This window comes from Myxocyprinus asiaticus, chromosome 23 (genome assembly GCF_019703515.2).
Source record: "Myxocyprinus asiaticus isolate MX2 ecotype Aquarium Trade chromosome 23, UBuf_Myxa_2, whole genome shotgun sequence".
Lineage (NCBI taxonomy): Eukaryota > Metazoa > Chordata > Actinopteri > Cypriniformes > Catostomidae > Myxocyprinus > Myxocyprinus asiaticus.
The window spans coordinates 44,280,952-44,307,767 of NC_059366.1; the positions used below are offsets into that span (position 1 = coordinate 44,280,952).

General features: G+C 38.4%; 2 protein-coding genes across 2 annotated transcripts in view; both read left to right on the plus strand.

Moving 5' to 3' along the window:
* LOC127414395 (keratinocyte proline-rich protein-like) overlaps positions 1–26,816 on the plus strand; it is a 401,795-nt gene that overhangs the window by 129,431 nt on the left and 245,548 nt on the right. The gene's annotated exons all lie outside the window — the stretch shown is intronic.
* LOC127414356 (signal-induced proliferation-associated 1-like protein 2) overlaps positions 1–26,816 on the plus strand; it is a 180,240-nt gene that overhangs the window by 85,240 nt on the left and 68,184 nt on the right. Inside the window, exons 3-8 of the mRNA XM_051652329.1 lie at positions 728–861; positions 4,205–4,393; positions 12,377–12,551; positions 16,268–16,371; positions 20,397–20,554; positions 22,828–23,404. Coding sequence (XP_051508289.1) covers positions 728–861; positions 4,205–4,393; positions 12,377–12,551; positions 16,268–16,371; positions 20,397–20,554; positions 22,828–23,404 — 1,337 coding nt within the window. The remainder of the gene's footprint in view (positions 1–727; positions 862–4,204; positions 4,394–12,376; positions 12,552–16,267; positions 16,372–20,396; positions 20,555–22,827; positions 23,405–26,816) is intronic.

The following is a 26,816-nucleotide window of genomic DNA, read 5'->3' on the forward strand; positions in this document are numbered from 1 at the left end:
CTTGTTTGGGACCGAATGTTGGATTGTAGTTATTGATAAATTTATATTTACGAGGTATTAAAAAATTATACCATTTTACCATTACTTTGGTAACAGGGGTTGAATGGTTGAGCTTGATGATTATTGAGAAAAAAAGTAATTATTGTTTTCCCACCATGCTTTTGAAAAAGCCCAAATGATAATACTTCCATTGATGACACTGTTGAATGATTTTAATGGTTGGATAGGTCAAATACATTAAGACAACTGAGACAGGCCAAAATCATGGTTTTAAAGAAATTTGATGTGCTTAAATAATTATGTTAGATATTTACAGTTTAACCCTTCAAAGAGCATGGGATTTGTGCCTTTTATGTCTTTAAACAAAATAATTTAAGACACTAGAAAGTAGCTGTATTAAACCCATTGCAACATGGGATGTAAAAAGCACAGTTTCGCTTGTGTTGGACTGTAGACCATTATAGACGGATCCTTCATCTTTCGAATGGAGTGAAGTTGGTGATACTCGTAGTCCTGCTGTCATCCTGTCCCGAGGGCATATCTCCTCCACATGTCCTCCCAGATAACCAGCACCAGTGAGGCTGTAGAGTTTAAATAGCCCTCTTCATATCGGTCTCAGAAAATTCTCCTTCCTGTCTACTCAGGGTCACTTTGTAGTGTATCCTAAGGGTGTTATCGGTCCTCCTTGACCCTGACCTCATCTCTCTGTCCTGCTTTTAACCCTCAGAGCACCAGAATTACTTCGGGGTGGATGAGAATTTGGGTCCGGTGGCTATCAGCGTGAGAAGAGAGAAACTGGACGATGGAAAAGACAAGGAGGGAGCGCAGTATAACTATCGGATCACCTTCAGGACGAGTCAGGTAAATGAGTCGTTGAATTTTATCAGAGTGTATAAGGTAATCTATATGTTTTTAGATGCTGTAACTAGTCACCATTTCTTTAAAGTTTTTCACCACTTTTAATCAACATTTTTCAGCAGTTCATATTAAACACTGCAAATCATTTTTATTTAATAAAATACCTAAACTTCCTTAAAACAAGATGCATTTACTTGAGAAACAAAGTGACAAGAAATATCTGCATGTGTCTGCATACAATTTAGTGTGGCTGTGCTAAAAACAAGCTATAATAAACACGTTTTCCATTTTCTTACCCAAGTGGTAAATGAGTTTTGTTCCTGTTTTAAGCTCAAATATCACCAAATTTGATCACTGAAAGACTTCATATCATAGTAGTTTGCATCACAAGTAAATGTATATTTTAAGGATATTTAGACTTTTTTTCTGTACAACAAGACAAAAGTACTGTGTCCTGCTACAATAATTTTCTTGCTGAGTACTTTTGTCATATTTTTCAGTAAAAACATACTTAAAAAAGGAAAAAAATTACCTGAGAAGCACTCATACAGATAACAAACTAAATTTCACAGACCACATCTCAAAGACTGCAAGATCATGTATATTTACACTCTACAATATCTGGAAGATAAGACCCTTCCTCTCTGAACATGCCACACAACTGCTTGTCTAGTCACTTGTCATAACTAGACTGGACTACTGTAATGCTCTCATTGCAGGCCTCCCTGCATGTGCAATTAGACCCCTGCAAATGATCCAGAATGCAGCAGCATGTCTGGTCTTTAATGAACCAAAGAGAGCACATGTTACACCACTCCTTGACTCTCTCCACTGGCTGCCGGTTGATGCACGTATCAAATTCAAGGCTCTGATGCTGGCATACAGAACAGTCACTGGGTCTGCTCCAGCACACCTAAAATCATTTATGCAGAGCTACGCGCCCACTAGAAGCCTGCGGTCGGCCTTGTTGTACCAACACAAAGAGGCACCAAAACACTTTCCCGGACTTTCAGCTTCATCGTACCACGATGGTGGAAAGACCTTCCCAACTCCATCCGTGAAGCTGACTCACTCTCTGTCTTCAAAAAACGACTAAAAACACATCTTCTCCATGAGCACTTAACCAGTCACAAAAAAAATAAAATAATACAGCACTTTTCATACCACTGTCTCCTTAAGATGATTCGATTATGTTTTCCTCTTTTGTAAGTCGCTTTGGATAAAAGTGTCTGCCAAATGAATAAATGTAAATGTAAATGTTTTCTTCAAAAACAAGACAAAGTATCTTATATCATTTTGCTTCTCAATTAAATTTATATTGTTTTAAGAATGTTTATATCTTTGTACTGCAAAAAATAAAAAACAAAAGCATGCACATTCAACGACAAAAAAGCTAATTGTGGGTGCCCAATCAGACAACGTTTGTCTGATGAAGAGCTGTCGGCTCAAACATCACCTTAGGTTGGAACACTATAATAAATTATATATTGTTTGAGCTCTGGTGTGCTGACATTTTTCTTATTTCTTTTTTTCTTTCTTTTTTTTTTTTGTTTTTTGTATATCCTTGTATATCTTTTAACTGGAACTGCTGTGTAGTTCCACAAGTCACATCACAAGACTCAATAATTGTTGCTAAAATAAATAAAGTTATTATTTTGGACCAAATCTTTTTTTTGTTTTGTTGTTTTTTAATTGACTATTAGACAATGGCAGTATATTTAAATACCATTTCTATCCACTTTGTTCATTAATTTGCTTTCAGACAGTCACACCCCAAGACAATTTTTACATTTGACTTGATCCAGTTCATGGATAAAATCTTCTTTGCTGTCCAGCTAAATGATGAAAATAAAAGAGATAAAATGATGAACCTTTTTTCTTTGAAGACTGTTTAATGATGTCAACTGCCCAAATGCTAATATTCTCAGCTCATTGGTTTCAGTGGCTAGAGAACCTCTCTCTGGATTGTGAGTAATGAACCGCAGGTTGATGAACGCTTTGATCTTCAACATCTAATGGCAATCATTCTCAATTAAACAGAAATAAGAAGCCTATTTTCATTCTCTACATGCCGTAGATTCACATGAATCAAACTCTCACAAATGACCCTTTTAAGGAGCTCAAATCAGGCCAGTACTTGATATCAGATTTCCTGAATAAAGGCTTCTACTTAATAATATACACACCGATCAGCCACAACATTAAAACCACCTGCCTAATATTGTGTAGGTCCCCCTCGTGCCGGCAAAACAGCACCAACCTGCATCTCAGAATAGCATTCACAATTGTACAGAGTGGTTATCTGAGTTACCGTAGACTTTGTCAGTTCGAACCAGTCTAGCCATTCTCTGTTGACCTCTCTCATCAACAAGGCATTTCCATCCACAGAACTGCCGCTCACTGGATATCCACAAAGTCTACGGTAACTCAGATAACCGCTCTGTGCAATTGTGAATGCTATTCTGAGATGCAGGTTGGTGCTGTTTTGCCGGCACGAGGGGGACCTACACAATATTAGGCAGGTGGTTTTAATGTTGTGGCTGATCGGTGTATATCAGGGTGAAAGTATAGATTAAAGGGAATAGACTCAATTTCTTCATTTTAGCCAACAGCACACCATGAAATCTCGGCCTACAGTAGACGGGAATATTATCAGTGAATAACCACTTAAATTTCAGCCTGTTCCTCGCACAAAGCCTTTGAGATCTGCCTTTGATTTCTCAAAGTTACACGGTTGACTAAGAAAGTTAAACGCTACAACAGCACCTGGTGTTGAACTGAAACATGAGTGGGCTGAATTAGCATAAACTATAGTTGTGAATATGATAGACATTAGCGTGTTCTTGAGCTAAGGTATTTTTTCAAAGTATTACTTTTTTTTTCACCCAATTTTGAATGCCCAATTCCCAGTGCGCTTTTAAGTCCTCGTGGTCGCCTAGTGATTTGCCTCAATCGGGGTGGCGGAGGACGAATCCCAGCTGCCTCTGCATCTGAGACCGCCAACCCGCGCATCTTATCACGTGGCTTGTTGAGTGCATTGCCACGGAGACATAGCGTGTGTGGAGGCTTCACGCCATCCACCGTGGCATCCACGCTCAACTCGCCATGCACCCCACCGAGAACAAACCACATAATAACAACCATGAGGAGGTTACCCCATGTGACTCTACACTCCCTAGCAACCAGGCCAATTTGGTTGCTTAGGAGACCTGGCTGGAGTCACTCAGCACACCCTGGGATTCGAACTAGCGAACACCAGGGGTGGTAGCCAGCGTCTTTTACCACTGAGCTACCCAGGCCCCCCTTTTTCAGAGTATTACTAATAGTTCTCTTCTTTTCTCATCAGTTAACCACCCTGCGAGGAGCGATTCTGGAGGACGCTGTGCCTTCCACAGCGAGGCACGGTACGGCACGTGGTCTTCCTCTGAAGGAAGTGCTGGAGCATGTGGTGCCTGAACTGAACATCCAGTGCCTGAGACTGGCCATCAGCTCACCCAAAGTCCCGGAGCAACTCCTCAAACTGGACGAGCAGGGGGTGAGATATTTTCTGTTTTTATTAAAAGGATAGTTCAGGGTCTAAAATCTGCTTAAATGTGCCACGTTCATTACAAGCCATTGTAAAATTGCAGATATGCGTACACATACACATCAAGTTAATTCTATATTAAAGGTTAGGTTAGGTTAAGGGTTAGGCAGTAGAGTTAGGGTTAGGGTAAGGTCTTAGATTTAGGGTTAGATATTAATATGTGTATTTTTGTCTTGTTAAAATACTTTTCTTATCTCAACATAATGCAGAGACGACTGTAAGTAAGCCATTTGAAGTAGGGATGCACCGATACAAATTTTGTGAGCTGATACCGATATCAGATTATTGGGAACAGCATCTGCCGATACCAATAGTTTGGTTTTGCTTTTTTATGCTACCCTATTTATTTTATTAATGCATATCACTGGTCTTGTTATGAACGATTCATCCATGCATATTTTCTATTTTTTGACCTCGTAATCTTTAATCAAATTATCATGACTTGCTCTTCCAGTGAAATGACTGACTGTGCTCTGCTGCTGATGCAAGTGATAGTCAGTTTTAACCACGCCCCTTCAAGAGTATAAACAAACCTGCCATCAAAGCGGCTAATGCAGAGGATGAAAATGTGTATTAAGGAACTATCATTCCTTAACCTAAACATTCTTGGTGACGGGTCAGCTGGCTTGAATTTATATTTAGAGTGAGGAGGAATAATGTTTATTCATATTTTTTTATTTAGGTATCTTGGGATGTGTAGTACAAGTAAAATTTTTTTCTTTATATTTAGTGTATTGTGATTCAAAACGTTAAAATATTGTTATCTTTTATTCGTTTGTTTTTCAACGGCTGCAGCCTCGTTGTAAGAAAATATGTTAATGTGCTTGTGCGTTTATGTCGTCAGTTTGATCATCAGTGTGTTGTGATCGCTGCTCAATATCCGGCTCTGGCTCGAGCAGCACCGTGGAAGGGGTGTGTGTTTGTGTCCTCTGCAATCTCACATTCACATCTGCCACCATTCCGCTATGCAACGCACACTTTTCACAATCCAATCAACAACCGATAGATAAAATCAAGTCCCCGCCCTGCATTTTTTTTCTTGTTCGACAAGCCGTTTCACTCGGAAATGCATCGCAATACAGAAGTAAAATCGGACGCAACTTCCGTTTCATTCTGACTTAAAGGTGAGCAGTCAAAGTAGTTGTGTTAAAAGTTTTAACGGAAGTTAATTCTATCAGTGCGAAGTTTACAAATTGCAACTCTGCTGTCGTTGTCGCCCAATTCAAAGTAATTCCACAAAAGAGACAAATTCTTTCTTTCTTTCTTTCACACACAGCTAGACGTTTTTCCATGCCCTTTTGACAGGGAAAAAGTCAGCTTATTTCCTTAAGTGTAGACAATTGCTTGTTTATATCTGTGCACTGTGGATCTGTGGCACTTTTAAATCATTGCTCTGACAGAACATATGGTTATGTGATTATGAAAATCACCATACACTTGGATTAATAAAAATCCACTTGTAAAATAGTTATTCCCATGAATCCAAGAGGCTGAACCAAAAACATTTCGTGACGAGGAGGAGGGCATGGCCGGGCCGTGATGGAGCACGGCCGTCACTGAATCAGCTGATCAGCGGGAGAGTGAGATAAGGGGCAGCTGGAGACACCAGTTGGAGAGAGAGAGAGAGAGAGACGCACATAGCTGCGTTGCATGTGTCTGTTTATGTTGAGTTTCTTATTAAACTTCATGTTTACTGTTCAGCCGGTTCCCGCCGCCTCCTTGCCCATCCTGAACCTGTTACACACTTGTTTGAGTCTCGTCTGTCAGCTCAGCTGCAGATCAACGTCTTGTTTCAGAGGGAGAAAATCCGCCAATATCCTGCTGAGAGTCAGTCAATATCAGCTCCAGTCTCCTATCGATTTTAACTTCAAGTGGAAATGTGGATGAGGACAGATTCGTATATCCGGCATTACATTTTATTTCATAGATGGAGACGTTCCATCCCCATCCTCTCAATAACTGCTAATTCATTTTTGCTGTTTATAAGAAGTGTATAGACGTGTGTATAATGTGCTAATGACCTAAAGTCTGCCACCCACACGGGCTATAGGGGAGCATACAAAAGAATGGAAATTAAATCATGTTACCTTGGGCTGCTGCAGGAAAGTTTCACTTTACACTTGATGCTGATAGATAATGAGAAGTGTTCCCTTTCATTTCCTGTCACCGCCTTCACTTACGATCAAGTATAACTATGACTCGCATGGGACGACGGAGTTTGTGGCCCACTTAGCAGGGAAAAGATTTGCTATAGAGTGCAACAATAGGGTTCTGGAGGTAAAAATCCCATAAATGGTCTCCTTTACAGAAATAGTTTTTTTTTTTTTTTACGATAACCAATAAACATTTCGATATAGACCCTGTCATGAGCTCTGAGGTTGTTAAAATGAGAATTGTGTCATCGTTTTGTTCCAAACCCATATGACTTTCTTCCGTGGAGCAGAAAAGGAGACGTTACACTGCAAAAAATAGTTTTCTTAACAAGTATTTTGTCTTGTTTTACTGGAAAAAAAAAAATCAAAACATTCTTAAAACAAGATAAATTTACTTGAAGCAAAATTACAAGATATTTTGTATCATTTAATTGTGTAATGTTTACTAAGATTACATTAATACAACTTAAAATATGTATTTATTTTTATTAAATATTTATATTAAATATTACTCTGTTAAATTTTATGGAATTTTGTTATGAAATTGAAATGCGTAAATCTTAAAATAATTTGAGTGAATGAGGTAAGAAAAATAATGTGCATAAATTATTTATTTTTCCACTATATGTACTGTATAAAATGTGTTTTAATGCAAAACTTTTGCATTAAAAAAAAGTATTGTTTGCCTGTAAAAAAATATCTAAAAATCCTTAAAGAGCATTTCAGAGAATGTATCTTGAATTAAGTTTATTTTATTAATTTTATATTTAATTTTTATTGGTCTTTTTATTGTTTAAAGCTCAAACTTCACTATATTTAGCTTTATTCTTCAAACAAGATAAGAACAAAGAACAAAACAAAGAATTTATGGGCTAAGAAAAATATCCTTGTTTTCGCTTTGAATCAAGCTTTTTTTTTTTTTTTTTTTTTTTTTTTTGGCAGTGTAAATATCTTTCACGGTTTTGCTTCAAAAATCAAACAAGTGAATTTATCTTGTTTTAAGCACTTAAAAATAAATAAATAAATACATAAATAAAGTACTCAAAGAAAATAAGATTTTTTTTTAAACTTTTTTTTTCCTTCAGTGTAATAAGAGTCTTTAAGTGCGACACCAGTGGTTTGCTGGTGTTTTGTCTCAGAGTCGGGAGAAGTCAAAGGCAGACAGATGACATTACTGTCCCGAGGGCTGATGGGAGCATAAAAGCTCGCGATGATGTCACAGTGCTCAGGATGGAGTTATGTAAAGCACTCCGCTCAAAGGGAAACCCAGGAGAACTCTATCTTTCTTTCTCTCTCTCCATCTTTGCTCTTTATTCCTTCTTTCTTTTGCCGTTCCAAGTCAATCAAGTCCAAGTCAAAAAGGTATGCTGCAGTCAGCCGGTAGTGTCCTGAAAAGTAAACTTCACAGGGTTTTCGGTCATCTTAGGTGAGATTTAAAATAAAAGGGAGCATGTTCAATTGGAAGGCTGAATATCTATAGACAAATATCTATAGTTTCCCATTCAGAATATGTCAGAGGTTCAAAACTCAGCTTTTACTCTCCTGTATAACTCAGACTTTGCTGTACTTATCTCAGTATGTCTGTGTCCTTCCTAAAGCCAAGTAGGGCATCTCCTCGGGACTGCATTAGCGCTGCTTGAGTAGACGCTGTGGAAGTCACTGACTGCTCCGTAATCCAAAACAGTGCTGAAGGTTTAGGTCGCCATGACAACAGTATGGTTCCATGCTGGGAATACTTGACCCATGTAAGAGAGTACAGTCTGATTTTGGAGCACTGAAATATCTATTCCATCTCACCGAGAAGACATTTTCTCTGTCTCATCAACCCTGCTTAGTGCATTAGATGTGGGTTAGAGTTGCGGAAGGAGGAGCATCATGCTGCAAGGGTCAGCGTTTGTTACAGCTGCTCTTGGCATTTTGTGTGGGATTGTGACTGACATACATGATTATTTCTATTTTATTACAGTAAGTCTAAGCAACGTTTCTGCCACAGCTTAGTTCACATAAAAATAGATATTGGACGAAGACATTCAAGGTGTTTACATTAGCATTTACTGCGTTAAAGTTGAATAAAAAGGTGGTTTGCTGGTCTTAGCTGCCTACTAAAGGGGTTTTGGGCACTTGTCAACTTGTCAGGCTGGAAGACCAGATGGATGATCAACTGGGCCAGCTTAAACCAATTAAGACCACCAAAACCGACCACCGATGGCCCGTTTATAGTGGGGGTTTTTTCCAGCAGGTTTTCAATGTTAAAATGCTTTCTCCTATCCCAGTTTAATGTGCTGTGTCGACTATAAGTAATCCATTTGTAGGTTAATCTTACACAGCCAAACTTTTGACTATCACCATAAAGTCTGGACCATTTTTCAGCTTTTTCTAGCCAAGAACTACACGTCTGAGTGACATGTACCGTGACCAACTACAGTTCTTTTGCTTTTTTACGTGTAGTTTAGGGACTTGTATCAAGGTTCTATTTGTTAAATTTACTTAATGCATTAGGTATCATGATCAAATAACATACAGTTCATTTGATAGTATTTATTAAGCTTGGTTAATGTTAATTCAGTACTACACTCTCAGGAAAAAAAGGTACCATTTAAGGTACAAGGGTATGAAATTAGCACCTGCCGTATGCCGTTATTTCATGCTCAGTGGCGGGTAATTTGCTCATCTACCCACCACTGTGTCGGGCGAACTGTAAGACATCTCAGAGAGACAAATGACAAGAAATGCCATTAGACACACAAGCTGTATCCCAAACGACACACTATGCACTTACAAAATGTACTATGCACTCAGCCATGTAGTGAAGTTGTCAAGTGTAGTATCGTCCCAAATGGAACACTTAATGTTTATTTACTACACGGAAATGATCGCCGTTTAACAGCTGACGGAAGTGACGTTTCAAACCCAAGCATTGTGTTGCCGCTAGCTTTAGCACACTAGCCACCCTCAGTTCAACACTTATATCTCAATAACATACATATTCACACAGCATGGTATGATGGTAAAGTATTTAACTCACTTATGTAAGGTGCTGTCTTCAAAGAAGTTTCGCTAGTTGTCATATTCTCCATTATTTACTTTTGCCAGATCGCCATCGCTACTGGTAACTCCGCCCCTTCCACTATGTATGGCAAGCCACATGCGCTGAGTGCACGAAGTGTCCAACATTCCACACTCCGTTTTGACGGTTGAAAAAGTGCATCATCTGGATACTCGTAGTAGACTACTTTCTGTTGCATTTTCAGTGTAAACATACCACTCGCACTCCTTACACTTCAAAATGATGTAAAATAATGCAGAAGTGTGTGGTTTGGGACGCACCAATAGACTTGCATTTGAAAAAACAGACTTGATTATATTTTGAGGAACATTTGAAATGCATACGAAAGAACAGCCATCGATGCGTACCTTTAAAAGTACACAACAGGTCCTTAGGGTACAATTATGTACTCAAAACGAGTTGTATTTTTCAGTAGAGGTACAAAAATGGTCACCTTGAGGATATCACCCCAGTGATGGTACCTTAAACGGTACCTTTTTTTCTTAAGAATGTATTATTCGGGGCCTGGGTAGCTCAGCGAGTAAAGATGCTGACTACCACACCTGGAGTCGTGAGTTCAAATCCAGGGTGTGCTGAGTGACTCCAGCCAGGTCTCCTAAGCAACCAAATTGGCCCGGTTGCTAGGGAGGGTAGAGTCACATGGGGTAACCTCCTCGTGGTCGCTATAATGTGGTTCTCGCTCTCTGTGGGGCACGTTGTGAGTTGTGCGCGGATTCCGCGGAGAATAGCGTGAAGCCTCCACATGCGCTAGGTCTCCACGGTAACGCGCTCAACAAGCCACGTGATAAGATGCACCGATTGACGCTACGCCACCCGGATTGAGGCGAGACACTACGCCACCACGAGGACTTAGGAATTGGACATTCCAAATTGGGGAGAAAAAGGGGAGAAAAAATAAATAAAAAAAGTAAAAATAAGAATGTATTATTCATTCATAAAAGTTCATATTTCATTCACTAAGGTCAACGTATGCAACTAATGTAAAAAAGTTAAACATTTAAATTGAATTTACTACATGATATGCTGATTAATAAGTAGATTTTTTTTTCTTCAATTAATCACTTATCAATATTTGCTGAGAATGGCTCACAAATAAAGTGTATTATAATAAATATTACATAATTTGAATAATTATAAATATATTATATAATAAATACAATAATTCTGATATTCAGATTGAGTATGTTGCATTATAGTGGCAAATGAGTAAAGCATTTATTAGACAATATATTGTTTGTTTATTCACATATCCACAGAAATCCACTTTGCAATTGGGTTCGTCAATCGGTCCTGTTCTCACTGGATGCGTTCCTTCTGCACTATTTTTAATTGTCGGCCTATGTATATATGCATCAGACGGACGCTTTTGGAACGTCTCATTGGCTTTCAGCACCTTAAACGCCACGTTTTTAGGATGCTGTGTTAAATTAAAAGTAGCTGAAATTTTAAAAATCATGTCTTTGCTTTCTGTTGTGCTTCGTCCAGCAAATGTGTGTAGACTTTGTGAACAAAATTTCTCTTTGTTCAAAACTAATTAGTACAGATAATTTCACAGATGTTTCACAGTTTACTTGCTACTAAGTGTAAACAAAACTCTTCTTAATTTCCGGTGGCGCTGCATGCGGCATAGAAATTGTTCACTTCATCTTTAAATTCACACTTGGAACTTAATTTGATTTCACCGAAGCAGGTACTTGACTCTCAGCTTTTGAGTGTGCCGAATATAATCCTTCAATTTCCATAATGGTTATTAAACCCTCATAAACAACACAATCTGAAGTGTCTCCTTGGTAGACGTTGTTAAGCCGGCTATACTAATATTTATTTAACATTTACATGACTGAGCTGTAATGAATGTAGTAGTGATGACGTATCCCTTTGCATATCATTGAATTCTTACATCCACACCTGGAAAATTAACTTGCATCTCTCTGACACGTAATACAAACATAACCATCTAGTTTTAAAACTTCATCTGTGTTTATCTGAGGTGTTGCACACTGTTACATACATGACTAATTGTTTTTCCTTGGAGCTTAAAGTTTTAGTCATAGTTTCTCACAAACCGCTTGAATCACCCGTAATCCCTTTGGACAGCAGGAATTATCTTCAGCAGCTTTAACTGTCTCTTCCCACAGAGTTTAACTTTCACTGATTTATGCTGCTTTGAACCATTGAGTTTTTGCAAACTTTCTTCCTCAAGAAAAGCAATTATAAGTGGAGAATCAAGCGTTGCCCCTCAGCATAAAACAACAGCATGCCAGTTTTGGTGCTCTTGTTTGATTGCCAAAAAAATTGCATTACATGTCCCTTTTTTATCGTTCTATGTATTTATCATAAATGAATGAATTACTGGACTGAGGGGGGAATGAATTACAAGCAAACTGCATGCACTGATTGTGTTATTTGAAAGTCTGCATTGCTGTAGCGCCTGATTCACTAAAGAAAAAACATTGTGCTGAATGCAATTTGCACGGCACAATTGACCATTTGATGAATTACTCCTGCCATGCTCACCTGAATTTGTACACAAACATCTTTCTTCACTAAAATTCCATTAGTTAATTGCTGTGTTAATTACACTAGACAAATAGCTCTGAGTTTTGGAAATATCTCACGCAAAAGTGGCGCAGCTGTTTAGTGCATTCACCCCTGAGTTTTATTGAAATTCAGTCAGTGTATTTAACACATTTATTTGTGATTATGCTTCAGCTGAGCTTTCAACACAAAGTGGGCGTCCTGTACTGTAAAGCGGGTCAGAGCACAGAAGAGGAGATGTACAATAATGAGAACGCTGGACCAGCGCTGGATGAGTTTCTGGATCTGCTCGGACAAAGAGTCCGGCTAAAGGGCTTTACGAAGTACAGAGCACAACTGGACAACAAGAGTATGTACTTATGCTAAACACCATTAACACACTATACACTGCATATTGCGCTGATATACTTGAGGTTTTCATTGTTGTTTCGAGAAATTGCTTGCATGTGGCGGTATCATGGTACAGTGATTGTGTCAGTTAGTTTAACTTAGTTACATTGGTACTTTGTTATGCAACATGGTACTGAAAGATTAAAAATTAAGATTTAAATCGTCAGTTAGTCCAGTTATGAACAAGTTATTCAGACACATGACTTTTTTTGATGCAAGTTTGTTTGGTAAATGTGTTTCCATTTATAGTTTATGTGCATTTCTTCATATTTTTTATTTTTTTATTAACAATTGTTATTGATTCACATATACAGTGCATCCGGAAAGTATTCACAGCGCTTCACTTTTTCCACATTTTGTTATGTTACAGCCTTATTCCAAAATGGATTAAATTCATTATTTTCCTCAAAATTCTACAAACAATACCCCATAATGACAACGTGAATGAAGTTTGTTTGATATCTTTGCAAATTTATTAAAATAAAAAACGAAAAAAATCACATGTACATAAGTATTCACAGCCTTTGCCATGACACTCAAAATTGAGCTCAGGTGCATCCTGTTTCCACTGATCATCCTTGAGATGTTTCTACAACTTGATTGGAGTCCACCTGTGGTAAATTCAGTTGATTGGACATGATTTGGAAAGACACACACCTTGCGCATGTCAGAGCACAAACCAAGCCATGAAGTCCAAGAAATTGTCTGTAGACCTCCGAGACAGGATTGTAACGAGGCACAGATCTGGGGAATGGTACAGAAAATTTTCTGCAGCATTGAAGGTCCCAATGAGCACAGTGGCCTCCATCATCCGTAAATGGAAGAAGTTTGGAACCACCAGGACTCTTCCTAGAGCTGGCCGCCTGGCCAAACTGAGCAATTGGGGGAGAAGGGCCTTAGTCAGGGAGGTGACCAAGAACCCGATGGTCACTCTGACAGAGCTCCAGCGTTTCTCTGTGGTGAGAGGAGAACCTTCCAGAAGAACAACCATCTCTGCAGCACTCCACCAATCAGGCCTGTATGGTAGAGTGGCCAGACGGAAGCCACTCCTCAGTAAAAGGCACACGACAGCCCGCCTGGAGTTTGCCAAAAGGCACCTGAAGGACTCTCAGACCATGAGAAACAAAGATTGAACTCTTTGGCCTGAATGGCAAGCGTCATGTCTGGAGGAAACCAGGCACCGCTCATCACCTGGTCAATACCATCCCTACAGTGAAGCATGGTGGTGGCAGCATCATGCTGTGGGGATGTTTTTCAGCGGCAGGAACTGGGAGACTAGTCAGGATCGAGGGAAAGATGAATGCAGCAATGTACAGAGACATCCTTGATGAAAACCTGCTCCAGAGCGCTCTGGACCTCAGACTGGGGCGAAGGTTCATCTTCCAACAGGACAACGACCCTAAGCACACAGCCAAGATAACAAAGGAGTAGCTCCGGGACAACTCTCTGAATGTCCTTGAGTGGCCCAGCCAGAGCCCAGACTTGAACCCGATTGAACATCTCTGGAGAGATCTGAAAATGGCTGTGCACCGACGCTCCCCATCCAACCTGACGGAGCTTGAGAGGTCCTGCAAAGAAGAATGGGAGAAACTGCCCAAAAATAGGTGTGCCAAGCTTGAGGCATCATACTCAAAAAGACTTGAGGCTGTAATTGGTGCCAAAGGTGCTTCAACAAAGTATTGAGCAAAGGCTGTGAATACTTATGAACATGTGATGTACATCGTTTTTTCTTTTTAATAAATTTGCAAAGATTTCAAACAAACTTATTTCACATTGTCATTATGGGGTATTGTTTGTAGAATTTTGAGGAAAATAATGAATTTAATCCATTTTGGAATAAGGCTGTAACATAACAAAATGTGGAAAAAGTGAAGCACTGTGAATACTTTCCGGATGCACTGTATGTACCTCATAAGACAAAACATATATACATTGAATCAAACTTAACCCCAACTATTACCCCTCCCCCTCCCAATCCCACCCTAACCCCAACAACATAACAGTGGTCCCAAATGACACAGACACACACATGCACAAAAAAAATAAAAAAATAAATAAAAAAACAACAACAATAATCACACATCCACAAATGACAAATACCCGCCCCATTTCTCCACGAACACTTTATACCTCCCCGTTCCTCTGAATGTCACTTCCTCAAAGGCCGCCACCCTTCCCATCTCCGAGCACCACTCCTGAAAAGAGGGCGCTCCAGCCAACCTCCAGCCCCTCAAAATGATCTGCCTGGCAATCATGACACTGGTTAAGACCCAACCCTTTATGTGTCTACTTTCAATGTCAATGACCGCCCCATCAACCAAGATACAGAGTCTGGGGCAGAATGATACCTGAATGCTTAACACATCACACAGCAGACTCTGCACCTTTAACCAAAACTTTTGTATTTCAACACACCCCCAAAAGACATGGGTTATATCTCCGTCCTCTGATTGGCATCGCCAGCAGGTGGGTGTGTCTTTAAGACCAAGCCTATACAATTTAGAGGGGGTCTAATAGAACTGATGTAAAATCTTGAATTGTGTAAGGTGCACCTTTGCATCTCTAGATGCAGTTTTTATATTTTTGTTTTTTTTTAAATCCTAGCCAATTCTCCCTCCTCCAATTCCAAGTTTAAATCTTTCTCCCATAATCTCTTGAGAGTGGTTGAGACTCCTGAATTTCTTCATATTGAACAAAACATTTATTCACCTCAAGCGAGAGCATTTTGGAGATTTTATTCACATCTTACGGTTTCCATCCAGCAGTTTTTATGCGACATCCCAAAATGCGCATAAAAATACATGGATGGAAACCCAGCCAATGGCTGTTTGGATGAAATGATGGTTCCTCTGATTTAAAGAATCACTTCAGAGCCATTTCAGAGCAAATACATAATTATCGAGATATACAGTATGTCCAAATTCATCAATAGGCTGAAAAATATCAAGATAATATTTTTAAAGCCATATCGCCAAGCCATAATATGTCCTGAAAACATGGTTGAATATATCACCATTGAATATGTCTAGAAACTTACTTTATGAAAGTGCCATTACTGTCCTGTTACTGCAAACTTCGATTTGTCTGCTAAATGCCTCTGACAACGTAAAAACTACCTCGTCTCACTCACATCTGTTTGAATGCGCATGAATATGGCATTTCGTGGAAGCTGATGGTGCATGTAGCGTGTTGGAAGAGTTGCAACTTGCTCTTTCTCTCTTCACGACTCAACAGTTACTCATGCTGATGTGTAGCTACATTATCAGCAAATGAACCTTCCTCTCCCAAACTCAGATTTTAACCAAAACTCTGCACATGTACCTTTTGTGTATCCTTACTGAAAGATAAAATGGCTTAAACCAGCCCAAGATGGTTTGCTGGTCTCAGCCGGCCATCAAGCTGGTTTCCACTGGTCAGGCTGGTCTGCTTTGATGGTTTTAGAGGGATTTTTGGCCCTGCAACTGGTCAGGCTGGTCTGCTTTGATGGTTTTAGAGGGATTTGTGGCCCTGCAACTGGTCAGGCTGGTCTGCTTTGATGATTTTAGAGGGATTTTGGGCCCTGCAACTGGTCAGGCTGGGAGACTAGCTGGCCAACCAGTTTAAACCAACTACGACCTGTGGTGTGTTTATTTAATGGTCCTGTTGTTGACAAATCTTTTTATCTTCCTGTTACAGTGGACTCTACCGGCACTCACTCACTCTATACAACCTACAAAGACTATGAACTGATGTTCCATGTGTCCACACTTCTCCCCTACACACCCAACAACAGACAACAGGTCAGTGTCCTCCTCAATTCATTTTTCCCCCCTAAAGTCCACTAATAATTGTAGTTTTATTGCAGCAAGATGGTCAGAATTGAGTTGGCCTTTTCCGTTTTTCACCCACTCTCTGACCCTTAAAATTAAACAGACTTTAAGTCTACTTTAAGTAAATTATCTCTGTTATAATTGGCTGATGTCTTCATGTGTGATCGCATGCCTGATCACCCTGTCAGGGTTTATTTTGAGACAGTGACTCTATGTTACCCCTTACTTGCTACACAGAATTTTGTTTTTCAAAAGTGTGAGAGAAATATATCATGTTTTCCATGGTTTGTTCCCTTTAAAGGGATAGTACTCCCCTTAATGTCATTCCAAGACCGTATAGCTTTCTTTCTTCAGCAGAACACCAAATGTAGAAATTCTAATGAGCTAATCACTAATTTACATGCAATTACAATAATGCTATCTTTGTGTGAGAAAGAGGCTGCAATTTAGGTTGAATGGCATCAGAAGACTTGGAATATAGAGCACAAATTGTATGGACCACGTTTATGACACTTTGTTTTGTGCTTTTGTGTTCTCCTTTGAAGCTTGAGAACTAAGTCCCCATTCATTGTAATTGTATGGAAAAAGAGTTTGCCTCTTGTGTCCAACGGAAGAAAGTCATACAGGTTTGGAACAACATAAGGGTGAGCAAATCATGACAGAATTCTCATTTTTGAACGAACTGTCCCTTTAACAATTAGTTCAATAATTTGACCAATTCTACTATTGTCTGTGACAGTCACCTTTTGCCCGCAGCAACATGCCTGTTTGGTTACTATAAAAGGCTATTTTGTTCGGAAGGCTTGTTGTCGGGGTAACCGCCCAGGTCTTTCAATCAGCTTGTCCATGGGGAACAGGCTGTGATGTTTATCTATCAGATCCTACCACAGGTGGATGGATGCAGTGGTCTGCAGAACAGATGCTATGATAAGTTTTTGATTAAGGAGTCTCACGTGGCATCGGTCTGGGCTGTTGAAGCACATGTGATGTTAGTGACAGACTCCATGTCCGCACCTGTTCACAATTCGAGGTCACCTCCACATCTGTCTGCCAACATGAGCTGTTTCCACTCATCAAAGAACCGAGCACTCCAGTGCTTAATGAAATAAATAGTCAATGAAAATCAAAGCAGTATGCAAGTGGGATCCCAAAGTATGAGACCACTTTGAAAATCTGGGATTTCAATTCTAATTCTGTATTGTGTTACTAAGGGTTCAATACAAGTTAAGCTCAATCGACAGCATTTGTGGCATAATAAAGATTACCACAAAAATGTATTTCGACTCACTCCTCCTTGTATTTAAATACAAAAGCAAAATTTTGGGTTACGGTTAAATTTTGAGGCACTTACAAACAGTGTTGGAGAGTAACGGAATACATGTAACGGAATTACATATTTAAAATACAAAATATAAGCAACTGTATTCCACTACAGTTACAATTTAAATCATTGGTAATTAGAATACAGTTACATTCAAAAAGTATTTAGATTACTGAAGAGATTACTTTTCATTTTATTGTCATTTGTTTCATTTAATATTTAGTCCTTTCAGATGGAAAACATTTATACATATTAATGATGCGATCCAAAGTGCATTTGAACAGCGGTGAAACACTTTCTTATGATGTGTTACATTCATACGAGCAGACAGAGAAGTAAGTTTGAAGTAAGTTTGGAGCAGAAGAAATAGAAATAAACCTTGTGTAAGTTGTCAGCTTTACGCTAAGATAAAATGCTATTTCTAGCCATTTTACATGCACATGTTACCAGACACGATCATATTTTTTTATCAAGAAAATTCACGTTGGATCATAATTTCTTTTTTCTAGTAAGACCTTTAATATTAGGGCAAAAATCGTATTCTTGATAATAATTTTTTTAATTGTTTTCCTGTAAAAATATCTAAAAATCCTTAAAACAAAATCAGTTTGATTTATATTGTTTTAGAAACAACACTGCATAAGATATTTCGGTTTTTCAGAGAATGTATTTTTAACATGTGTATTTTGTCTTACTGTACTGGCAGAGTTTTTATAGTCAAAACAAGTGAAAAAAATCTACCAGTGCTGAAGAAGTAATCCAGAGTATTTAGATTACATTACTGACCTTGAGTAATCTAACGGAATACATTACAGATTACATTTTACAGCATGTGTTCTGTAATCTGTAGTGGAATACATTTCAAAAGTAACCCTCACAACCCTGCTTACAATGGAATAAATGGGGGCCAGTTATTTTTGTTAAAATACTCAGTTTCAAAACTTTAGCCAAAATACATAAACAATATGCATGTTAAAATGATTTTTGTGTGATAAAATCAATTACTAGCCTTTTCTGTGCAAAGAGCCAATTTTACATTTTTGTTGCCATAACGATGCAATGTCAGCAAAACCAAAAATCCTAAAATGACTGTAAAAATGACTATTTAAAATTGTTACAGCTCAAATAATACATGAGTTTTAACAGAAGAATTAATGCAAGTGCTTTTATAAAATTATAAGCTTCACATTTCTGTCTTTAAACCCTCCAGAAATTGGCCCCCATTGACTTCCATTGTAAGTGCCTCACTATAACCCAGATTTAGCTTTTTTTAAAGAAAAGGAGGGACGAGTCTAAATAAAGTTTTGTGGTAATAATCATTATGCCACAAATGCTGTCGATTGAGCTTAACTTGTATTGAACCCAGAATATTAATTTAATAGAATTCTGTGCTGGTAATGACGCTGATGGAAATGACATTTTTAACGTTTTCTAAATAAAATGGCAGAATCAATTTTATGTGTCCAAAATACAAACAATTAAGTAATATTTTTCAACTGTTTGCATAATTTGGCAAAATGACAGCTTGGTTGAAAATCATGCCCATTAAAATACTATCAAAAAAATACGTTTGTCGATTTGGTTAACAAGTAAACTAACTTTCTGAAGAAACTTTATTAGGGACCAAATAGTTTGGTGTGGCAGAAATGAAAAATGCATAGAAATAATTTTCATCAAATAAATATTGAAATGGTTTGTGTTTGTTTCACTCTTTATTACATGATCATAGTTTTAAACCTGTAATAAAATCTATACATTAATGTCATTTGAAAAGTACGAAAATAAATGATGAAGGCCTGGTGAAAAGTTCCCGAGTCGATTGTAATGGGACATTTTTAACAAAAAAGAGAAAGTTAAAATCTTCCATGTCTCCTTCAGTTGTATTTAGTTTATGTTGTTCAGCTTCCTTCATATTCTGCTAAACAAACCCGGCAAATTCATTTACTGTTGTTAAACGTCTATCTTTGATTTCATTTTATTTCAAACTGTTATTATGCCAAATTTGATCATTACATTAACTGCATTAAATGAATGCATTCGTTTTAAAGAGTAATAGATCAACTTTATTAGCCCTATTAACACAGAGCAGTATCGCTGAGTGTGTTTGTAAACCGGTCAATTGCATCTCTGACAGTCGATTGGCTGGATAAGAGGATTTTCTTTCTCTTTCTTCTTCATCTTCAATTCTATTAGATTGCATTGGATTAGTGTATAAATCCCTGGCTGTAAGCTTCCAGAAGACTCGTGCACAGAGCCTCATCTTCTCATCCACCCCTCTTACCCGTAATCCTCACAGGAAGACAGGCACACAGTTTAATATAACACTCCCATACGGCAGACTCTGGGTTAATGGAATATTTTACATTCTTGCACTGCCACTGAACACTCTTATTGAACATCTTTGAAAGTTTTTGGTTGTCTTTGCCAAAAATCACTCAAGATACAGATATTTTACTTATGGATCAGCTTAAGAGATTTTAAGCAGTCTTGCATAGTATCTGCGTTCATTTTGGTGTCAAATTAGACCAGATGGCTTTTTTGCAATCATAATATTTGATTAACTGTTTTATATTTTGAATCTGTTCTGTTTCCGTGTGCTTCACAAAATCCTGTCCTCCAGATCTGCTCTTTGAATGTTTTCTCAGCCTGTATTCTTTCTCTTTTTTCTCAACAGTTGCTCAGAAAGAGACATATAGGAAATGACATTGTCACCATCGTATTCCAGGAGCCTGGTGCCTTGCCCTTCACACCCAAAAACATTCGCTCCCATTTTCAGCATGTGTTCGTCATCGTTAAAGTTCACAATCCATGCACTGAAAACGTCTGCTACAGGCAAGTGCAGCCAAACATCTGTCATGGAACGGTGCCTTTGATTTACACCATAAATGATGACTATAAAGAAAGAGACTCTTAATAATCACCTAAAAGCAATTTCATTTACAACTGATGTAGTTTACCTTTGATGTTCAAAGTATGAATAAAGCTTAAGCACCTACATTTAAATACCAGCGAACCTTAAAGGAATCAACTAAGTGTTTAAATGTCTGTAATTTCTGAAATTCAGACTTACCTATCTGTTTGATCATCTGTTTAAAGTCAACATGAAATCAAATTTGACCTTATTATTTTCTTAATACACGTTTCTGGTCTTTTTGTGCATTCCAAAATATTCCAAAGAAAAAAAATTTTTTTATCTTCGTACATTTTCAGCAAAATGTAATAACTTTCTCGTCTCTGAAACGATTTTCTGATGTTACCAAAGCTGTCTGAGTGGTAAAAATAAAGTTAACCAATAGCAGTTAGCTTGTTTTAAATATTTAAATTTAGTTTTAGCCGATTTTTGATGAAAGGCATTTTCTGTGTTTAATTCAAGTTAACGTTAGTCGACAGCATTTGTGGCATAACGTTAATTAATACAATTAATTTTGACGCGTCCCTCATTCATTTAAATGCAAAATTGCAATAAGGCACTTACAATGGAAGTGATTGGGGCCAGTTCATAATCACAAATACAAACTGTTTCAAAAGTTGTGTCCACATCATTGAGGAACTCACATGGTCCATCCACACTGAAGCCGTTGTGAAGAAGGCTCATCAGCGCCTATTCTTCCTGAGACGGCTGAGGAAGTTTGGAATGAACCACCACATCCTCACACGGTTCTACACCTGCACTGTATAGAGCATCCTGACTAGCTGCATCTCCGCCTGGTACGGCAATAGCACCGCCCACAACCGCAAAGCCCTGCAAAGGGTGGTGCGAACTGCCAGACACATCATCGGAGGTGAGCTTCCCTCCCTCCAGGACATATATACCAGGCGGTGTGTGAAAAAAGCTCGGAGGATCATCAGAGACTCCAGCCACCCGAGCCATGGGCTGTTCTCACTGCTACCATCAGGCAGGTGGTATCGCAGCATCAGGACCCGCACCAGCCGACTTCATGACAGCTTCTTCCCCCAAGCAATCAGACTTTTGAACTCTTGATCTCTCACGATCAATATACATCAGCACTGCACTTTATTAATCTTACACTGGACTGTCATAAATTATATTCTCTCTTAACAACACACTGGCAACTGACTATCAACCGACAGCCTGAATGTCAATACAGTACAATACAACCTACTGTATATTTCATATATACTATATATACTATTTTTTATTGTATAATGTGTATTCTATATTGTGTGTATTGTATACTGTACATTGTATGTTATTATTTGTATATTGTGATGTGTGTAATTATGTGTATATTAGATATTGTAAATTGGTATATGTCTCATCACTGTCAAGACTTTCACCCACTATTGCACTTGTGTATGGTTGAGTGACAATAAAGGGATTTGATTTGATTTTGAAGTTTAGCCATAAGACTCACGTTTTACATGATTTTAGCTTGATAAAATCGCTTAATCGTATCTTTGTAAAGTTATATCCAATATTACAACTTCGTTGTCATGATGACCTTACGCCAATAAATACTGTAATTTGGTAAACACCTTAACTTTTAATAATTCCCTCATTTTATTCCACTAAACAAATACATAATGTGGCTATACTTTTGAAACAGTGTGTATTTTAATGCTTATGGATTGGCCCCATTTACTTTCATAATAAGTGCCTCACTGTTACCGCAACATTTTTGTTTTTTAAATAAACTAGGGACAAGCCAAATGTATTTTTAGTGGTAATCAACATTATGCCACAAATGCTGTCGATCGAGCTTAACTTGTATTGAACCTGGAACATTCCTTTAATGCCGGTTAACATTAATATAATAAAGCTTGATACGGTAACAACAAATAATGATGCATTTAAAAAAGAAGCGTTACACAATAGATGCTGGCTTTTTACTGTGCAATCAATTCTTATAATCTCTACTTTTTTGGATTGAATATCCTGTTTCACTCAAATGCATTATTGAAGTAAAATGCTTTGCAAACACTATTTCTTGTTGACTTTTAAGTTAATGGCAATAGCTTTTTTGGGCTTTTAATTATTAAAGTTAAATCTGTTATTATGTCTGTTTAACACACTTTTAGGTCATATTGGTTTGCAAATGCTATGCCAGAAGTTAAACCAGACTTTTTCTCCATGAACTTTGCAGTGTGGCGGTATCCAGATCAAAAGACGTGCCTCCATTTGGTCCTCCCATTCCTAAGGGTGTGACTTTTCCCAAATCAGCCGTCTTCAGGGACTTCCTGTTGGCCAAAGTGATCAACGGGGAAAATGCAGCGCATAAATCTGAAAAGTTTCGTGCCATGGCGACTCGCACACGTCAGGAGTATCTCAAGGACCTCGCGGAGAACTTCATAAGCACAACGACGGTTGACTCTGCCGTTAAATTCAGCTTCATCACACTGGGTGCCAAGAAGAAGGAGCGAGTTAAACCGCGGAAGGATGCTCATCTCTTCAGCGTGGGTGCTGTCACCTGGAGCGTGGTGGCACGAGATTTTGGACAAACAGCGGATGTGGAGTGTCTGTTGGGTATTTCTAACGAGTTCATCGTGTTAATCGAGGAGGAGTCTAAGAATGTCATTTTTAACTGTTCCTGTCGGGATGTCATTGGATGGTCTTCTGGCATCATGAGCATTAAGATCTTTTATGAACGTGGAGAGTGTGTGATGTTCTCGGCGCATGATAACTGTGGAGAGGACATTAGAGAGATCGTCCAAAGACTTGAGGTAAGAACTTTCCCATTCCAACATTCATGGCTCCACAGGGAGATTCATGAGATGTTTACAACCAATCTACACTAGTAGTGTGCGTTGTGTTGCGGCAAAACTAGACTTCTGTTATATGCACTGCAAAAAAGAATTTCTTTCTCAGTATTTGTCTTGTTTTTCCAGTAAAAATGTCTAAACATCCTTAAAACAAGATACATTTACTTGAGAAAAAAAATTATAGTTTTTGTTAGAATTGAAGATAATGTATTAAGTCATGTTTTCAGAAAAATCAAGCAACCTGTCTGCTTAACACAAGAAAAAAGCTAAAAATGAACCTGTTTTCTCCTTTGAATAAAGTTTATTTTTCTTACCTCGCTGGCAAATAGTTTCTCGCTAAATTTTGTTGGATTTCTCTTAAAACAAGACTGCTGTTTTGATTCTCAGTTATCTTCATTTAAGGAAATTTGGACATTTCCATTTGAAAACAAGACAAAAATACTGTGTAAGAAAATTCTGTTTTGCTGTTTAACATAGTTCGATGTCACTATGTGCTGTGTAGACATCTTTGTTGGTTATAATTTGTTGTGTCGTGGCACTTCACTCGCTTCCAATATAGACATCATTTTCTTTCTAAAAATTATTAAAATTTTGAAGTGATGTCATTTTTTGTATGTACAATTTCTTTTTTTTTTTTTTTTATAAATTGTTCAATACTTTCTCCTATGCCCGTTTAAAATGCATTAACCACTACAAGTAAGCCATCGTTGGTTTATTTCTGCCGAAAGGACGAACACTGTTGCTCTATCAAACTATACACCGATCAGCCACAACATTAAAACCACCTGCCTAATATTGTCCCCCTCGTGCCGCCAAAACAGCACCATCCTGCATCTCAGAATAGCATTCTGAGATGATATTCTTCTCACCACAATTGTACAGAGCGATTATCTGAGTTACTGTAGACTTTGTCAGTTCGAACCAGTCTAGCCATTCTCTGTTGACCTCTCTAACAACAAGGCGTTTCCATCTGCAGAACTGCCGCTCACTGGATGTTTTTTGTTTTTGGCACCATTCTGAGTAAATTCTAGAGACTGTTGTGTGTGAAAATCCCAGGAGATCAGCAGTTACAGAAATACTCAAACCAGCCCGTCTGGCACCAACAATCATCCATGCGATTATCTAATCAGCCAATCGTGTGGCTGCAGTGCATAAAATCATGCAGCTATGGGTCAGGAGCTTCAGTTAATGTTCACATCAACCATCAGAATGGGGAAAAATGTGATCTCGGTGATTTAGACCATGGCATGATTGTTGGTGCCAGACGGGTAATTGTGGTGAGAAGAATATCGTCTCAGAATGCTATTCTGAGATGCAGGTTGGCGCTGTTTTGGCAGCACGAGGGGGACCTACACAATATTAGGCAGGTGGTTTTAATGTTGTGGCTGATCGGTGTACAGTTGAAGTCAGAGGTTTACATACATGTAGGTTGAAGTCATTAAAACAAATTTTTTAACCACTCCACAGATTTAATATTAGCAAACTATAGTTTTGGCAAGACATTTTGGACATCTACTTTTTGCGTGACATGAGTAATTTTTACAACAATTGTTTATAGACAGATTGTTTCACTTTTAATTGACTATATCACAATTCCAGAGGGTCAGAAGTTTACATACACTGTTAACTGTGCCTTTAAGCAGCTTGGAAAATTCCAGAAAGTTATGTCAAGTTTAGACAATTAGCTTCTGATAGGAGGTGTACTGAATTGGAGGTGTACCTGTGGATGTATTTTAAGGCCTACCTTCAAACTCAGTGCCTCTTTGCTTGACATCATTGGAAAATCAAAAGAAATCAGCCAAGACCTCAGAAAAAAATTGTGGACCTCCACAAGCCTGGTTCATCCTTGGGAGCAATTTCCAAACACCTGAAGGTACCACATTCATCTGTACAAACAATAGTATGCAAGTATAAACACCATGGGACCACACAGCCATCATACCTCTCAGGAAGGAGACGTATTCCGTCTCCTAGAGATGAATGTAGTTTGGTGCAAAATGTGCAAATCGATCCCAGAACAACAACAAAGGACCTTGTGAAGATGCTGGAGGAATCGGGTAGACAAGTATCTATATCCACAGTAAAACGAGTCCTATATCGACATAACCTGAAAGACTGCTCAGCAAGAAAGAAACCACTGCTCCAAAACTGCCATTTAAAAAGCCAGACTACAGTTTGCAAGTGCACATGGGGACAAAGATCTTACTATTTGGAGAAATGTCCTCTGGTCGAATGAAACAAAAATTGAACTGTTTGGCCAAAATAGCCATTGTTATTTTTGGAGGAAAAAGGGTGAGGCTTGTAAGCTGAAGAACACCATCCCAACTGTGAAGCATGGGGGTGGCAGCATCATGTTGTGGGGGTGCTTTAATGCAGGAGGGACTGGTGCACTTCACAAAATAGATGGCATCATGAGGAAGGAAAATATATAGATATATTGAAGCAAAATCTCAAGACATCAGCCAGGAAGTTAAAGCTCGTCCACAAATGTGTCTTCCAAATGGACCATTACCCCAAGCATACCTCCAAAGTTGTGGCAAAATGGCTTAAGGACAACAAAGTCAAGGTATTGGAGTGGCCATCACAAAGCCCTGACCTCAATCTGAAATTTGTGGGCAGAACTAAAAAAACGTGTGCGAGCAAGGAGGCCTACAAACCTGACTCAGTTACACCAGTTCTGTCTGGAGGAATGGGCCAAAATTCCAGCAACTTATTGTGAGAAGCTTGTAGGAGGCTATCCAAAACATCTGACCCAAGTTAAACAGTTTAAAGACAATGCTACCAAATACTAACAAAGTGTATGTAAACTTCTGACCCACTGTGAATGTGACGAAAGAAATAAAGCTGAAATAAATAATTCTCTCTACTATTATTCTGACATTTCACATTCTTTAAATAAAGTAGTGATCCTAACTGACCTAAGACAGGGAATGTTTTCTACAATTAAATGTCAGGAATTGTGAAAAACTGAGTTTAAATGTATTTGGCTAACGTGTATGTAAACTTCTGACTTCAGCTGTATCTCAAAATTCTTTCCTCTATGGGAAGTGGAAGGAAGTTGGCGTGTTTGTGTTGTCTTGAGTAGCAATCTAATTAGTCTTGAACTGACTCATCTTTTGAAATGTTGTGGCTTTGTTTGAGGGACATTTGCACCAGAAAGTGAAATAATCTGTAATCAAGCTCAACAGTTCAGCCATCTTAGATATTTCCCATTCATTTTTTTCCATAGGGATTTCATGAAGTACTTCATAAAACAGATGTAAGCCATGAACCATACCAACAAGCTTGGAGGTGATTCGCAACATTACAAACTTTAATTTGAAGCGAAAAAGTATTTAAAAATCAGACAAAAAGACAAAGGTACAAGACTGTG